This window comes from Diadema setosum, chromosome 19 (genome assembly GCF_964275005.1).
Source record: "Diadema setosum chromosome 19, eeDiaSeto1, whole genome shotgun sequence".
Taxonomy (NCBI): domain Eukaryota; kingdom Metazoa; phylum Echinodermata; class Echinoidea; order Diadematoida; family Diadematidae; genus Diadema; species Diadema setosum.
Genome location: NC_092703.1, coordinates 5,476,299 through 5,494,852, shown reverse-complemented (window position 1 = coordinate 5,494,852; position 18,554 = coordinate 5,476,299). Strand labels below are relative to the sequence as shown.

Here is an 18,554-nt window from a genome sequence, read left to right as displayed (position 1 = left end):
GCAAAAATATTGACCACTAGGAATATTGACTGCTACAAATATTGACCACAAAAAAATACTGATTGCTACAAAAAAATATTGACTGCTACAAATACTGACTGCTTCAAACATTGACTGCTACAAATATTCAATGCTTCAGATACTGGTGGCTCAAAATTTACACTGTTGTAGACTGCTTCAAACACTGACTGCAACAATTATTGACTGCTTCAACTGTAGATTGAGGACAACAATGTTGACTCCTTCAATAGTAAAGGTGTACAAGCTGTAGCTCATTGATTCATGGTCACTCTTAATGTACCTAGGACTGCCATGACCAACAGTTTCACCTCGGGTTCACTCATGCTCGTATTAAAGAATCACAGGATCTCACATGTGGTCCTGAGTCGTTTCTTAAGACTTGTCAAGCAACCAATCAGATGCCCACACTCTTCAAACCTCTGGAGCAGGCTACGACCTAAATTTAGTGTCAGAGAATGACTCAAAGTGGGCATCCCACAGCAACAATCATGTGGCATTATTTCATTGCGCAAATCTCCACATCCAGTCAACACATACAGCGGACATGCACTTGTATGGGCCAGGAAAATGTGAACATTGCACAGAAAACTGGACATCTCAGATTGTGAGACCAATCACTGAATTATGAATGAAGTAAATTTTAAAATATCTTCACACATTATCACAAGGGAAATTTTAATTTGTGGCCAATACTTTCAATGCTCATTAATGAGTGAAAAAGATATTAGATCATCATAATCTATGAACAAGTACTACAGAACATGAAGGTAGTATCACCCAAGGTTTGACATTATATTAGCAGTAGCCCAGGACCAGTGAAAATTGATGTTGGGCTACCACATTGCCAAAAAGGTTATTGTTTGGTGGCCCAATTAGGCAAATATTCAAAATGGATTGTTACATTTCCTGTTACTTTAAACCAATTCATTCCTTTTCAGGCTACTGAAATTTCAGATTAAAGGGGAAGGCTAGTAACTGATCAGTGGGAATCAGTGGAAATGCTGGGAGATGATTGTTCCAATCCTTATGGGATTCATTCAAGAGTTCATTGTATATCTATTGTTGTGTGAAAATGATTTGCTTCAGAACGGTCTCATATTCAAGTAATGTGCAGATTAATGCTCCGTCACTGACCAGGGACGCTAACCTGGAAGCATTAAACTGCACATTACTTGAATATGAGACCATTCTGAAGCAAATCATTTTCACACAACAATAGATATACAATGAACTCTTGAATGAATCCCATAAGGATGGGAACAATCATCTCCCAGCATTTCCACTGATTCCTACTGATCAGTTACTACCCTTCCCCTTTAAAATATTTTTGTGGCCAGAACGGGTCACTGGAGAAAAAAGTTAGTGTTGAACCCTGATCATAACATGATGTACACATGAACAGGAATACATGCAGTCTTGGCCACAGGATAACAAATACAGGATTTTGAAATCATGACAGTCTGGCAACATACATTGTATATGGAGGTAATTATAAAAACATATAGTGCAGAGTAGATAGGATCTCCTGACTTTGATTTTATCTACGCATTACTTTAGTATCCGCTCACAATTACAAAATACACAAATTTAACCTATCACATCAAAGGAAACAAATTTGGGTAGTTTCCTTTATGATTGTTAGCATAGAGCTCTGCTACCTAGTATTTCTCATGGTAGAATAAAAACCTCATCCTCCTTTGATAACTAGTTTGGCCACAAATCATTGTGTATGTCAGTTTGAGAACCATCAAAAGCATTCAAGATGCTACAACGTTGTATATTCATATTGATCCTTGAATCGGTAAAACATTTTAGAAGACTAAGGTTAAAGTTTCTGTCCAATATTGGCAGATATTTGTACTCATTTCTGATCTAGAACATATATTGAGTCAATTCCATTGATGTACATACAGCATAACATACTGTATATCAATTTTATATACCGTTATAATGGAATTTTTATTCACATTTCGCACAACCAGAAACTAGCATGAAAATAAAAGCACGCAAATATTTTTGCTTGCTATATGTTCTGGTAGTTCATGTCTTGATTTTGCGGATGAACAAGATGCAAAAATATAAATTTTTGCAGTACACATAGGATATTCAGTGAAACTCACAGCTGCCAATTTAATAGTAGCAAAGTGATAATTTCTGCCTGCAAGTTTCTGCAGGACCTGAAACAAACATGAAAGAGATATGACTAAATGCAATTGTGATATCATTGGTGAGTATGGAGCCTCAGTGTATCTAAAGTAATCGTGTGCATTGTGTGTAGTAATCTGTCAGCATTACACGCTTACACTGTAAATAGAGTGATCAGTTGCGTGTGTGTTGATTGTATGCAAGGAACAGTTTTATACAGTGTAAAAGTCATGTTGACATCCACTTCACTGTGACAAGCATACAGTAATTGATGTGTCTGCAGCAAGTGAAAGTGTCCCTCCCTTGGGCTGAAACAATGATCTACTATCCAATAACAAAATTCATTGTTACTGTATACTCCACTGGTTTTGCTCTTGAGAAAAACTGTGTATGTCTTTATACTTTCGCTGCCACTATATGCACCCTTAGAATGATGCTTGCCACCGTACGAGCTGGGCAATGAGATTAAGTGAGTTAAATGATTCAGGGACTACACAGCACGACTCACATACTGAGTACTCCCACACGTTCCTGCTTCACGGGACTTATCAAGTGATGCTACTTTTGTCAAGTTAAAGTGCTGCCCTATCTCTTTATGATTCACTTCCTGGCAAGTCAGGGGGATGCAGGGTTATACTTAATTGTACTTTAGGTAGCTACAAGGCTAATCTCAATAAACTGGGACTCTTTAAAGGGAGCTGACCCATACAAGACCTTATCCACAACATTGATGGAAGAGTCAAGAAATATGCATAGAATTTCAGTTCAAATTCTACACTTCATAAGATTTTCAGACATCTTTGCCATACTGTCGGTCTAACTGCTGGTACTTGTAGCTATCCCAGTAAAAACCCATAATGTAAAGGATATCTGAAGTACACAGTAACTGAGCAAATTTTGGCATGAATTGACAGAGGTGAGCACATTCCACGTAATGACCCAGTATTCAATCCATACTGTCTTATTGAATTGTAGACATACAACACTTCAAGCATGCAAGAAGGAAAGAAAGGACAATATTACAACATGTACAATTTTCACTGCTGAATATAAAGCAAGATACATGTATCTAGTATACTGTACATCATGTTATTTGAATATCAGGCACCATTAAAGGTCCTGATTACCTTTGGGAACAGTGATTTAAACAATTTTCAAGATATGACATTTAATGCATACACTGTAGATGTGTAGGTCTGTAGTATAAAAAAAAAATCCTATCATATAAAATTTAAAATTTCATATTTTTAATTATAAAATAAAAGCCTAAAATATAGAGATGTCTGTATTTTTCTTAATAAACCATAACTGTAGATGGTTTAGTCTGGAAACATTTTATTATAACTACAATTGTATTGTTTACATTTTTTATATTGAATACTTTTTTTAATACATTGAACAATACATTGATTTTACCGATTCAAATTTTTACAGTGGTTGTTTCTTTCCCTAACTCATATTTTAGAACTACAGTTGAACCTCTATTATCCGGCCTCCCTTTATCCGGATCTCTCTATTATACGGGCGCAATCTCGCCGTGATTTTTTTTTTTTTTTTTTCATAATTACGGGAGGAAAGGGGGATTCCCAACTCCTTGAGAACTCCTGCACAAACACACATGAATTACATATTACTTCCAACATGATCAACATACATTACATCAAATTTCCTTCCGTATTGCTTACCCTCAGACATTTTAACATCCCCAAACATCCCCAAATGTAACAATGAAAAGGTTGCAGAATACACATTACTACATGGGGTACTACAATGGGCTACATCAGTACATGTGTATATGTACATGTATAAAGCATTGAGTCTCCCGTACCCGGCCAAATCCCTTATCCGGATGAGCCCCGGTCCCGACTTGTCCGGATACGAGAGGTTCAACTGTACTTTAAAGCACTAATGCTGGGTTTTTGTTCCATGTGCAAATAGTAAATCATGCCTTTAATACTGTACAAGACAAAAAAAGATAGTACAGGTACAAACTGTAAAAAAAACAGAGACTGTGTACAAGGGAAGGTGTGTGCCTTTAAGGTGAGAGCTCTGACTTTAACTTTCTTTTGTTTTTTAATATATTTGCTTTGAATATTCCTATACAGTGTCCTACTTCTACAGCAAGAGGACATCTCCATTTCCCATCATGTCAATGCATCAACAAGTTTACATTACAACATTTCAGTGCATGTGCAGTGCAGTATTTCGCAACATGAATGAAGGTCACATGCCGAACCTGTAAGAAGCTCTGACAAAGAGCTTTTCATTTCTATTTTCTAGGTTAGTCAATCCTTGGGTTTTGAGCTTTCCATAATACTTTGTCACACAGAAAATATTTTTACTCTCAGTGGGAACTGAGATTCAACAATCCTACATGTCAAGTTTTGCTGGAAATGGGCATTGTGAGTTGAGTATCACACAAAAGTATATATTTGGTATCTTGGAATTTTTTCATCAAGCAGATGTATTGTACTTGAGTGGTCTTACAATTCTAACCTAGAAGAAGGACACACTTCAATACACCAAATTACAAATCTCTAATCAGAAATCACAATTTATCAATTTTGCTACCTACACACACATCCATTGTTGCATACTTTGCTACATACACTGTATTTATACATAAAGCTTTATAGCAAAGCAAGAGACACTAAATTTCACCTGATAACAAGCTGTTAGTTTTCTCTGTTTGTATGTTCATCATGTCTGATATAAAATGTATACGCACAGAGCCTTTGGTACAGTATTCTCAATACGCCGAATATTTCACGAGGTTTTTATTTTCGCGAATTTTGAGAGTCAGGTGCTTTTCACGAAATTATAAACATGCAAAAATATTGACTCTGATCCCGATGTGAATGTGACGTACACGTGTACTCTTCTCCGTTGGACTCCACGACCGCGAATTTAACCACTCGCGAAATCATCGGAAATTCCCGATTCGCGAAAATTTAGACTCGCGAAATATACGGCGTGTACAGTACCCTTTTGAAAAGGTGCTAGAGATACAAATGACACAATATACATTGCACATGCAATGTACAGGTACCTGTACCTGTATCTGGTATTTCTATAATGTCGATGTACCATCTCCATTCAGACAAATTTTCCTACTACTCAATTCCTCATAGTCTACAGGTAAACATTCTTTTTTTTTTCCTTCAATCTACCTAAAAACAAGTAATTATTTTCTACTTCTAAATGGTGTACCATCACATCTTGAAGCCCCTCCCTCCCAAAAGAGACTGACCTTCAGAGATACTTTACCACAACAGGTGTTGTCTTAAAGATAATATAAAGTTTTGGTATTACCTCAAAAGTTTCCCTGAATTTCCTTGTCTTAGTTTGTGTTTCAGGTTAAAGTACCTTTCATATAACTAACACTGTGAGACTTACTCGCCCCAAAGTGCACTCATGTCTTCGTAATCATTCAATAATGGTTTCGTACCAGAGCCGCCGCCGTACGACGGCGGCAAGGTAGTACATGTATTGTGCGAGATAACTGCGACCAGCAGCGTGCAGCCCCATACGCATACTGTGTAGCTAACTGCGACCAGCAGCTCCATACGCATAGCTAAATGGGGCTTCGCATTGTAGTTTACAGGATCATGACAGATTTAGTATCGCGGGTAAATATCAACTTAAAATCCAAAAATTTCTTCAATTTGAAGACTTACCAGTTAAGTTGAAGTATTGAAAACAGGCTTTGGGCAACGTTTGGTTTTGCGCCAATAGTCCCTTTCTGTTCGAATTGATGACTGAATGTGACTCGGTCAAGAGGACCTTGGGAGAGCTACACTGAATTGACGGCCAGCGCATGCGCACACAAACATCTTATCCGTTCATGGATTTGAAATTTGTTCGCATGTGATGTGTGCGTATGTAGTAATCAGTGTATGTAGCTCTCCCAAGGTCCTCTCGACAGAGTCACATTCAGTCATCAATTCGAACAGAAAGGGACTATTGGCAGAACCAAACGTTGCCCGAAGCCTGTTTTCAAGACTTCAACTTAATTGGTAAGTCTTCAAATTTAAGAATTTTGTGGATTTTAAGATGATATTTACCCGCGATACTAAATCTGTCATGATCCTGAATGCTACAATGCGAAGCCCCATTACGCTATGCGTATGGGGCTGCTGGTCGCTATGCATATGGAGCTGCTGGTCGCAGTTAATTGCATGATTACTAAGAAATGAGAGCACTTTGGGGCGAGTAAGTCTCATAGTGTTAGTTATATGATAGATACTTTAACCTGAAACACGGAAATTCAGGGAAACTTTTGAGGTACCAAAACTTTTTATTATCTTTAACCCTTTCTGCGCCAAGGACTTTGGATAATGTGTACAATGCTATGGAGCTCTCTGAGCCAATCAGCACTCAAAGCATACAAAGGGTTAAAGAGGATGCCTAAACACCAGCATGAATTCTGGCTGCCATGCACGTGATATTTAAAGGGATCGTATAGTTTTGGTTGAGACCTAATTTCAGGTTTCTAACATTTTTTGGTGTGATAATGAGAAATCCCTTATGAAATATGAAAGAGCATGTAATTCCGTGAGGAATTCAACGTTTATTTGATGAAAACTGGTTTTGAAATTGCTGAGATATCCTACACAGAGCGATTCTAATAAAGTGTGGGACCCATATATCGTATTACAATCGCTTTGTTTTACTTTGTTTTTGGATGTTTCAGTCATTCCAAACCCGATTCTCATCAAATAAACTTTGAATTCCTCTTAAAGTGGTATGCCCTGTACTATTTCATACATGTAAGTGTTTTCTTGGTATCTCGCAAAAAGTTAAAAGCCCAATTCTCATCTCCACCAATACTGTATAATCCCTTAAACCATGTCACATTCATTGGTTCAGGGATGAGGAAACTAATGTAGGGAAAGTTTCAGCTAATATGCACAATTATCACTTGTCTTTCCTGCAAGGGGTAGAATCGAAACATTTGTTGAATGCGCCTTTACTAAGCTGACAATATTTTGACCTTGAACTACTAGTAGCTGTATTCCTAACGGCAATTGTCAGAATAAACGGGCCTGTCATACATTGTGGGTTTTGTACATTGATGAAAAGAAAGTGAACCTTGAAGCATGGTGGACCCATTAGAGTCCAGCAACCGTGGTATCAAGTGTCGATGTAGACATCATTAAAGGACAAGTTCACCTTCATAAACATAAGGATTGAGAGAATGTAGCAATATTAATAGAACACATCAGTGAAAGTTTAAAGAAAATCGGACAATCCGTTCAAAAGTTATGAATTTTTGAAGTTTTTGTGTTGGAACTGCTGGATGAGAAGACTACTGCAGTGTGTGAATAACTTGGATGTCACATGCGTACAACAATATAAGGAAAATATGAAAGAGAATTTCACAAAATTTCATCTTTTGAAAAAAGTACACATTCCCCCTACTCGTTACCGACAAATGTTATGTGTAATATTATTCCCCCTGCCTTTAGAAAGAGGCAAGTCAAGTGCTCTTTTATTATGCGAAAAAAGTGAAAATATGTTGAATTTTCTTTACATTTTCTTTATACTGTTGTACGCATATGACTCACAAGCTGTAGTAGTCTCCTCATCCAGCGGTTCCAACACAAAAATTTTAAAAATTCATAACTTTTGCATCGATTGCCCAATTTTCCTCAAACTTTCACTGATGTGTTCTACTAATATCGTTGCATTCTCTCAATCCTTATGTTTATGAAGGTGAACTTGTCCATTAAGCTACCACTCTCCTCCCACAAATACAAGAAGAATCAGACAGAAGAGTGTACATGATATTAACTACAAACCAAAAACATTTGCAGCATGAAACTTTTGTGAATTGGAGCTGACAGCCTTTTTTTTTTGCGGCATGCAACTTTGGCCAATCGCCACAGGCATTCAATGCATCGTGCAGAAAAGCACTTTTGCTTGCATTTAGCTGTTCGTACAGCGTAAATTTTTGCTTTCCATGAAATTTGTGAAACTTTCATTCATGTGAGTATTTCTGGTTATACAGAACTTGCATTCATAAACCATGCCCAGGTGTTGACTGCACAAGCACCATCGCAATTATAAAGTAGTGTCAAAAAACTGTGGAAGAAGAATGATTCCTGTACACATTTATGTTTGGCAAACCAAAATAAATTTAACATCAAAGTGGCAAGCAGTTATGCCTTAAATAGGGAATGCTAGAATGGTGTTACCTGCTCAACTTTGCTTACACTTTCCACTATCTGTGGGACTAATCAAAAAGCATTTTTTGAAAACATACAAACAGTGGATATTAATTACTGTAAAACCAGAAATTTTGGCATGCGTAAAACTTTCGCAAATATTAGGAGGAGCCATGATTAGCATAAGTATAATGCATGTGAAAGCTTTTGTCTCCAAAATCCAGCACATGTAGCACACTCGTAATTTTTTAATGATTGGCAATTCATATATGTTTCATGACACAAGAAAAGGCAATCTGCTCCAATGCAGGATGACTAGAGAAAGAAAAAGAAAATGGGAAAGAGAGGGAGATAATGAGATGGAGAGGGAGATAATGAATGAAATGGATACAGTGTAGAGAGAGGGGGAGGGACTGAGATAAATAGGTAGAGAAATAGAAAGAGATGTGAGAGAAATATGAAATAGTGACCAGCCTATGAGTTTAGTCTTACCATACGTTCCAATTGGCCAGGCAAACGGCAAGAGCGTGCGTACCAGACCGGGGCGTCTCAAAGTGCTTCAGAGCATGTTGGGCGGGACTGTTCCGACAGCAACCCTGCATTCAGAAGAGGATGGTCACAACAGAAACAAAATAAGAGGATGTTACAGAGCTCACATCCATTCAGAAATTATTCAAAGGGACAGTAGTTCTCTTGGAATTACAGTTGATGACAGCAATTTTCCAAAGGCAAGGATTTTGAACTGCCATAAACATTGATCAATGAATGTGAAGAAGGTAAACTGAATTTATTCCACCTCTCAAGGTTGACTGACTGTGGCAAACACGAGTCGCCAGTGGAAAAGAGGAATAAAAAACAACAAAAGATTGAGAGCTTGTTATTCTTCAACATATTTTTGAGTGTACCTCAGCCACTTTTATCTACCTCATACATTTGACAAGAGGAAATTAGATTGCAACTCACTGCTCTCTATAGCATAATTATGTTCACTTCATATGTATTTATTTACAATGCTGAATGTTTGAGGAAATAATGCATACAAATGTGGCATTTCATCTAACATCCCAGCATGGCAAACACAGACCAGTTTGAAGCTAGCAATGGTTCAGATGACCCCAAATTTTAAACCATCAAAACAAAACAGTTGAAACTCTAGATATCACCCACTACCACATAATCCAACATAAAGATTCAAATATTGTATACGCCATATATTTTGCGAGTCTAAATTTTCGTGAATCAGGAATTCCCGACAATTTCGCGAGTGGTTAAATTCGCAATCATGGAGTCGTGTATACTGAACAGAGAAATGTACACGCGTACGTCACATCCACATCGGGATCGGAGTCAATATTTTCGCGTGTTTTTAATTTCGCGAATTGCACCTGACTCGCGAAAATAAAGACCTCGCAAAATATTCGGCGTATAGAGTATAAAAAGCTCCCTTGAATGTTTGCGATGATCTTTCACTGCAAGAGAAAGAAACCATTCAGTCGCTGTGCATGATACTGCTCATTTCAACTCTGCATGTCATTAGGTCTTGACTAACTCTTATTATGACTTTTGTCTAGTCATGTGCAGAATGCAACTTTGAACTGGCGTAGTGAGAAAGGAGGCATGAGTGCCACACTAGGATTTCACCAACCTGATGTCCACATTGCAAGCACAGCCAGACCACAGGTTCGAAAACTTCTCCGTCAAACTCATCTGCACAACTCACTCGCTGACTGCTACCGCCTCCTCCTTTATCATTGGTACATGGCTGCATATTGAGACGGACGCGTGGAGTGAGAACACATTGTGTATATGACAATCACATGTCATTGCATTATTCAAGAGTATAAAATTATGCAGCTCAGTCATGCAAATCAAAAGTATTACTTGAGAATTTCAACCAAAGCAGATCTAAACATTTCGGGAGGAGGTTAAAGGGACTGTACAGTACTGGTTGAGGTGGGGATTCATGTTTTGAACATTCTTGAATAAGTGAGATAATGAGAAACCTCTTATGAAATATGAAAGAGCATGTATTCTATAAAGAAGGATTCAATGTTTATTTGATGAAAATTGGTTTTCAAATGGCTGAGATATCCAAAATAGTGATGATAATAATAAAAGGCGACAGGCCACAACTTTATTTAATGTTTAACCTTGTTTTTGGATATCTCAGCCATTTCAAAACCGATTTTCATCAAATAAACTTTTGATACCCCTTACAATTGCATGCTCTTTGACATCTCATAGAGTGGTTTCTGAATATCTCGCAAAACGTTAAAAGCTAAATCCTCACCTCGACCAGAACTGTACACACCCTTTAAAGGGATGGTACAGTATTGGTGGAGATGAGAATTGGGCTTTTAACTTTTTACGAGATACCAAGAAAACAGTTATGATATAGTACAGAGCATATCATTTTAAGAGGAATTCAAAGTTTATTTGATGAAAATCGGGTTTGGAATGACTGAAACATCCAAAAACAAAGTAAAACAAAGCGATCGTAATAAAGTGTGGGTCCCACACTTTACATGCTCATTTCATTACATTACAATGCTTACATTACATGCTCTTTCATATTTCATAAGAAGTTTCTCATTATCTCACCAAAAAATGTTAGAAACCGGAAATTAGGTGTCAACCAAAATGATACGATCCCTTTAATAATATGATTGGTAAATCTCTATCAAAAGCAAATTTCTTCAGTTCGCAAAAAGGTTTTGATTGCTAACACGTTAACACCCCACCTACTGTCTACATCGAGTCAACACCAGTGTGACAAAGCCTGCAGAAAACACTAGGTGCAAGTTCATAAGGGTGATATCAAACTCTTAATTTGAACTAAGAAATTTCATTTTAATACAGATTGAAAAGTTTTACTGCCTGATATTGACACAATTCCACAGGTGCTACAAGGGAGAAGAGTATAAAACACAGAAATCTGTGAGGGAAGATGGATCAGATGAAATCTACGTGAATGGAAACTTTGCTGAACGTAACGCTGCAAATCATGTATAACATAAAATACCAGCACCACGAGACGCATGCACAACCAACAAAACTAAGGGCTACAAACACTTTCAAGATATGAAACCATACCACTTGCTTTACCTTGTTGCGTTGCCAGACTCTTTATGATGCTTTTAAACTGGGTTCTCTTGACAGAACCACAAATTCTCTGACACTGGCAGTTGTGAGCGCCATTAAATTATGCTATAGCCGTAAAAGTCTTCTCAGCAAAACTGTACAGTGTCTTAGTTTCCTGCTACAGGATCTCTTCAATTAGTGCCGCCCCCGACCAAACACGTCACATGACAACACACAGCTCAAAACATCCACAAACTTTCCACTTGCATCCCCACTGTGTATACAATACACACAATTAATATGCATACTGGGGCAAGCTGTCACACTCGGCACACGGCACTACAAGTGGCGAGATATTTTTAGAGTCTCGGTTCTGGTTCACAGTGCGTTCATCGCAAAAACAAAAAAAAGGAAAAAAAGTGCTTTCTTGCCCTCTGGAGTCTTGCATGGAGGTTGCTCCATTTTCAAATAAATTTGAATTTCCATTGTATCTGAGTGACAAATTGCACTTCATTAGCATAAATACATAAGCACTCATCTATTCAGTGTTTCGGTAGTAGCCAGGATGAAAAATCATGGGCATATGTTTGTACACCTGTACTCCCGTTGGATTCATCAATTTGAATATATTTGAATTTACCGCCTGATCTTTACACATTCTGATTGTTTTATAGGAAATTTTCTAGCAAACTGCTGAAGATACAGGAATTTACAGACATGCTGATTAATATCAAAGTGCGATTCTCACTATGTTCATGGTAATCTATGATGACTAGAGGAGAATAAGACTAATGTCAGAGAAGAAAGTTGCACATAAGTATCATAGAATCATGGCTTTGGCTGGTAATTTTAATAACCACAGCCATAAATTTCCCTTAACCCGTTCCATATGGGAACCTGGTGGTCTGTTTATCAAAGTCTATGGGGATTTCAGAATTCAGTATGGAATGGGTTAACAATCATTTTCAGTAGGTTATAATTGTATTACTTGTATAGACAACATTTGATGTGAAGGATTCAACATATTTGCTTGATTTCATGACAAAAGGAAATTTGATGAAGATTATTAAACCAGTTGGTGGTAAAATTGTGAGGTGATGACATCATTCAATTTGTGTACCATGAATAGTGATCACTCTTTTATGAAAGGGTACACAAATGAAACTTTAAAATTTCACAACTTCCCCATTTTAGGTTTCACTTTGATGAAATCTTGACAATTCTTTTCACTTGAATCAACTACATACCATTAAAGCTGACTCAAACATAGTGTAACACTGCTTTCCAAGCACTAACTATTGTCTAAAAATTTAGACATCAAGAAAAAGAGCAACTTGACATATTCTTGGGAATTATGCAAATCACACAATTTCATGTTCACCTTGGATAGTTACAGTTGTAAGGTTCACTAATTTGACAACTATATGACTCATTTTTCCAGGAATTCACAATCAAAATAAACAACACATGTACCAGGTTACATGCACTGTGTGCACAGAAATGTACATGGTGAACATGTTAAAGGTATTTTGTTTTTGTCAAAAACTGAAATTAATTGCAGCTGTATTTGTGTGCAGGTCAGTGGCAAACTTACACATTCAGTATGTAAGTGAGGCCATGATATTGTTGCCTCATCTTCTAAATTGACATGATTAATGGTTGAGCAGATCTTTTATCTGATCTTCCTCCAATACAAGATATGCAGTGTAATTTTCAAAAGTGCCAGTCATGTAATAACGATACGATGATTTCTGCAGGGAATTCCCCTGAGACTCTAAGGCCCGAATTCACAAAGGTGGTACAAATGAAACCATGGTTTAAACCATGGACAAAAACCATGGAGCGCCAAGTTTAGCACGGAATATTTCGTTACGAAATTGGTCATTTCATCGACAAAATGACCGTACCGTTGACAAAATTATCATTTCGTGGACGAAATGTTTATTTAGTTACAAAATGTTGTCATTTCGTTACAAAATAGTCATTTCATCAACAAAATGACTGATTTCGTAACAAAATATTCCATTCAACACTTGGTGCTCCATGGTTTTTGTCCATGGTTTAAACCATATGGTTTCATTTGTACCAACTTTGTGAATTCGGGCCTAAGGGTAAGAAGCTCTGGTACTCACTGTACACTGGCCAAAGCCACAGTTCTTTAGGCCTTTCTTCACACTGTTCAAGCTCACAGACTTCTCCAGGTGAGTACATCCTTTGCCTTGGATTCAATCAAAAGAAAAACATCTTTTCATTACCGGTATACAGTACTTATCCACAAATGAGTTTCAGTCCAAGTTTTACTGCATACAGTGTAGAGTCACATCAGCATATTAAATGTCTGACACCAATGACCTACAATCAGTCAAAGGGGCTGACATACATCGGGAGATCTCATTTTTATAGTATGCAACTGAAATCCTAATTTCATCATAGGGAGCACAATACACCGAATCAGTATACAAATGACGCACAGGTCTGAGTGCGTCAGTCGGAATTGTGTGCATAAGGTAACTATGGAATGCTTAACCCACGAGGTGAAGCCGAGTGGGTTTAGGCTAAATTCCATAGTTACCGCATGCACACTATATTCCGACTGACGCACGAAAAAGACATATGTGCGTCATCTGATTTATAGAATGGGTAATTTTCTTGTCAAAAACCCATTTTTCTATCGTGTTACCCGATGACAAAATTACTGGATGCATTTCCTTTTGGAAATGCTTACCGTTTTTACTGGATGCATGGCGTTTTTACTGGATGCATGGCCAGCCATGCATCAGTTTTACTGGATGCATGGCCAAGCTGAGTGCGCGAACGCTTGCTTTAGTGCGCGAACCTTTGTTACAAGTACGCGTACTCTTGCTAAGTGCGCGATAACATGTTTACCACTGTGACTCAGCGTGCGGCCAGTAAAAATGAACACATAGCTCTCAACCAATCAGATCGCAGGATTTTCGCTACCCACTCTATAATAGCTTTTGAACACTGTGCAGTGTTGGCAATTTTGCCCTGGAAGCTTCAGACATGTCATGACTACTACATTGTACTGTAAAAGTGGAAATTTTCGCCGTGTTGAAGTTTTTGCGCATTTCGCACAACCAGAATCTAGCACGAAAATAAAAGCATGCATGCGAATATTTTTGCTTGCCATATGCTCCAGTAGTTGATGTCTTGATTCCGCGGAATTAAAAACATGTGAAACTCTTCTTACCCCGCGGAGCGCGAAAAATTAGTCGCACGAAAATATCCACTTTTACAGTATTCATCATTCAACAGTCAATATGGTGTTGTAGTTTACTGTAACATGTGGCAATATAAAGTACCTCTTCACTTTCTTTTACTTCAATTCAGTCTGACTGAATGACTATATCTATAGAAATAGACTCAAATTGCATAATGTGCTTTATGAGTTTGTTGTGAAGAAAATGGAATGTGTCATAACTGCTGGCAGTCGTAACACACTACACACAAACAGCTATTTACTGTATATTGACATAGATTCTATGTTTAACTCATCAAGTCCCAGAACCTTACAGTGTACAATAAATTTGTACTTCTATAGTTTGCTGCTGTGTCTTATTTTTATTATTTTCTTTCTTTTTTTTTTCTACTGGAGAATCAATGTATTTCATAGGGCTGAGTATTTCATAGGGCTGAGTATTCAAAAACATTCTCTTTCACTTCAAAGCCCTTTTCTGTTCATATTTTTGCATATCGGTAACTGTAACAAACTTTAGGTTGTACTAAACTGAGCTACTTTTGTCTTACACAAAGGCTAGGTCTACCATGTGCTAACATGAAGCATTGACCTCCAAATCATACAAATTTATCCAAGATTGTGACTCCCTCTTCTCGGATAATATACATGGGAACAAAGTGTCCTCAATCTGTATTCAACAACAGAAGTGATATTTAAGTAATCTTTTGACAAACTCTGAACTTGGCAATATTTCATTATCTCATGAAGAAAGATGCCTGGTCTGTAGATCTCAGTCACACAAACATTGTAGACCCAAATTCACGAAGGTGGTACAAATGAAACCATGGTTTAAACAATGTACAAAAACCATGGAGCGCCAAGTGTCGCACAGAATATTTCGTTACGAATTTGGTCATTTTGTCAACAAAATGACCGTTTCATTTATGAAATTATTTCGTGGACGAAATGTTCATTTAGTTACAAAATGTTGTTATTTCGTCACAAAATAATCATTTCATTGACGAAAAGACTGATTTCGTAACAAAATATTCCGTGCGACACTTTGCGCTCCATGGTTCTTGTCCATGGTTTAAACCATGGTTTCATTTGTACAACCTTTGTGAATTTGGGCCAGAGTGACAGCCCTCTGATCTCGGCTCTATACCATGTCATGCACATGTGACTAAACTGACATTCTAATGGCAATGCAAATGCAAACGTTCCTTTTTACATGAGAAAGTGTCATTCATGCTATAGTATGACAGCCATGTTTATTAAGAACCAGTAGTGTGGGGATGCCAGCCATGTATATAGTGGGAAGGCTGGCCTAGCTCAGTTATTTTCGCGAATTAATTCCCTGTCATGAATCGGGTACAGGTTTATAAAGGGCTTTTTACACTTATGTTTCTTAACCCGGACTTTCTCTGACCCAGGACTATCGTTAGTCCCGTACCAATTTTTTCAGCTTTTTACACTCGCCAACTAGTCCCGTACTATCTCTTGTCTGGGGCTAAGGAGAAAACTGACCTTTTTACACTCGTATTTCTTAGCCCCGGACTTTCCAAAGCACATGAATATTCATAATTACGCTGTGTATTGTACACATACACACAAGCACCGGCAGCACTTGATTACCTCATTTCTGGTTGGTTTTCGTTCTGTTTACGCTCACTTGCTTGGCACCGCAATTGCGGTGCTAGCACCGCAATTGCGGTGCTAACCCCTGCTAAAATTTGTATTTTGCAGGGCCAGATAGTACCGTACTAGCCCACTTTGGCAAAAACGAGTGTAAACAGAAAGTGGGCCAAGGATAGTCTCGTACCAACGGTGGGGCTAAGGCCCCCCCTTAGCCCCACCGCTGGTCCAGGGCTAAGCAAAAATTTACAAGTGTAAAAAGCCCTTTACTGATCTCTAGATGTAAGTATATTATACACAGCCGAAGGATCTGAACAGGAGTCAACCATTACCGATGAGTGCATGCTTCAATTGAAAGCACATATTTGCTGACACATGGCTAATGGGCGCTGATATGGTTTTCAAATGTAACCCAGTGGGAAGCAAATGAAGATCAATTCAATTGGACCATCCATGTTTCCTCATGCTATTGGAAATGGGCCTTTAAAGGGTGTGTACAGTTCTGGTCGAGGTGAGGATTTAGCTTTTAACATTTTGCGAGATATTCAGAAACCACTCTATGAGATGTCACAGAGCATGCAATTCTAAGGGGTATCAAAAGTTTATTTGATGAAAATCGGTTTTGAAATGGCTAAGATATCCAACAACAAGGTGAAACAAAGAGATCCTAATAAAAGCGTGGCCTGTCGCCTTTTATTATTATCACTTTTTTGGATATCTCAGTCATTTGAAAGCCAATTTTCATCAAATAAATGTTGAATCCTTCTTAAAATTGTATGCTCTTTCATATTTTACATGAGGTTTCTCATTATCTTACTTCTACAATAGGAATGTTCAAAACATGAATCCCCACCTCAACCAATACTGTACAGTCCCTTTAAGCTCAAGAATACAATGTCAAGGACTCACTTCCCATTAAAGGGATGGCATAATTTTGGTTGAGACCTAGCTTTAAGTTTCTGATTTTTTCAGTGAAATAAGAAACCGATTATGAAATATGAAAGAGCATCTTAATTCCAAATGGAATTCAGTGTTCATTTGATGAAAATTGGTTTCGAAATGCCTGAGATATCCAAAACAAAGAATCCTAGTAAAAGGTGGGACCCACCTTTTTTATTGGATTGCTTTCTTTTACTTTGTTTTTGAATATCTCAGCCATTTCAAAACCAACTTTCACTGAATAAACTTTGAATTCCTCTTAGAATGGCATGCTCTATGAGTGGTTGAATAGTACATGTACATGTATCTCACAAAAATAAAAGCTCAATCCTCATCTCCACCGAACCTATACCATTCCTTCAAACTTATCATAAATTGATACTTCTTACAAAAACATGCCCATAACATATCAACAACTTACCATACATAAATTGGTACTTCTTCTACAAAAACATGCCAACAGCAGGGTGATTAACACTGAATATATACCCTCGAATAAGCAACAAACATACACAATGTCAAGAATTTAGAAGATAAACATTTTCATGTTCAGAAGTCATGGATGTGGGAATAAACACAATGTATACATGTGTACTCCTCCACTCCTTTATAAAATCAACAATGTAGTTAAAGACCATCTTGTTGGTAAAATCCTCCCCAGACAATGTACGTGTACAATGTACACTGCATTGCAATGTGTACAACTTTTTTTAAAGGGACTGTACAGTATTGGTTTAGGTGGGGATTCATGTTTTGAACATTCCTAAGTGAGATAATTAGAAACCTCTTATAAAATATGAAAGAGCATGTAATTTTAAGAAGGATTCAACATTTATTTGATGAAAATTAGTTTTCAAATGGCCGAGATATCTAAAAAAGTGATAATAATAAAAGGCGACAGGCCACGCCTTTTATTAGGATCTCTTTGTTTCACCTTGCTTTAGGATATCTCAGCCATTTCAAAACCGATTTTCATCAAATAAACTTTTGATACCCCTTAGAATTGCATGCTCTTTGCCATCTCATAGAGTGGTTTCTGAATATCTCGCAAAACGTTAAAAGCTAAATCCTCACCTCAACCAGAACTGTACACACCCTTTAAAGGTCCAGTTTACCTTTGGGAGCAGTGATTTCAAAAATGTTCAAGATATCACATTTGATGTATATGTGTAGGTCTGTTGTATCATAAAACATCCTACCATATGAAATATTTGCAATAAAACCTAAAATATAAGGAGATATCAGGGTTTTTCTAAGCAAACCGTAACTGTATACGGTTTAGTCTGGAAACATTTTTATTATAGCTATTGTTCACATTTTGTGTATTTAACAACACTTAACATCGATTATACGGATTCAAATTTTGA

The 18,554-nt window shown here is 37.4% G+C and overlaps 1 protein-coding gene across 1 annotated transcript in view; it reads right to left on the bottom strand.

Annotated features, from left to right (window-relative positions):
- The window catches only part of LOC140242552 (ubiquitin carboxyl-terminal hydrolase 16-like), a 38,879-nt gene that overhangs the window by 17,173 nt on the left and 3,152 nt on the right, over positions 1 to 18,554 (bottom strand). The window contains exons 2-4 of the mRNA XM_072322296.1: positions 13,547 to 13,632; positions 9,979 to 10,095; positions 8,826 to 8,929 (exon numbers count right to left, since the gene is read on the bottom strand). Of these exons, the coding sequence (XP_072178397.1) occupies positions 8,826 to 8,929; positions 9,979 to 10,095; positions 13,547 to 13,632 (307 nt within the window). The remainder of the gene's footprint in view (positions 1 to 8,825; positions 8,930 to 9,978; positions 10,096 to 13,546; positions 13,633 to 18,554) is intronic.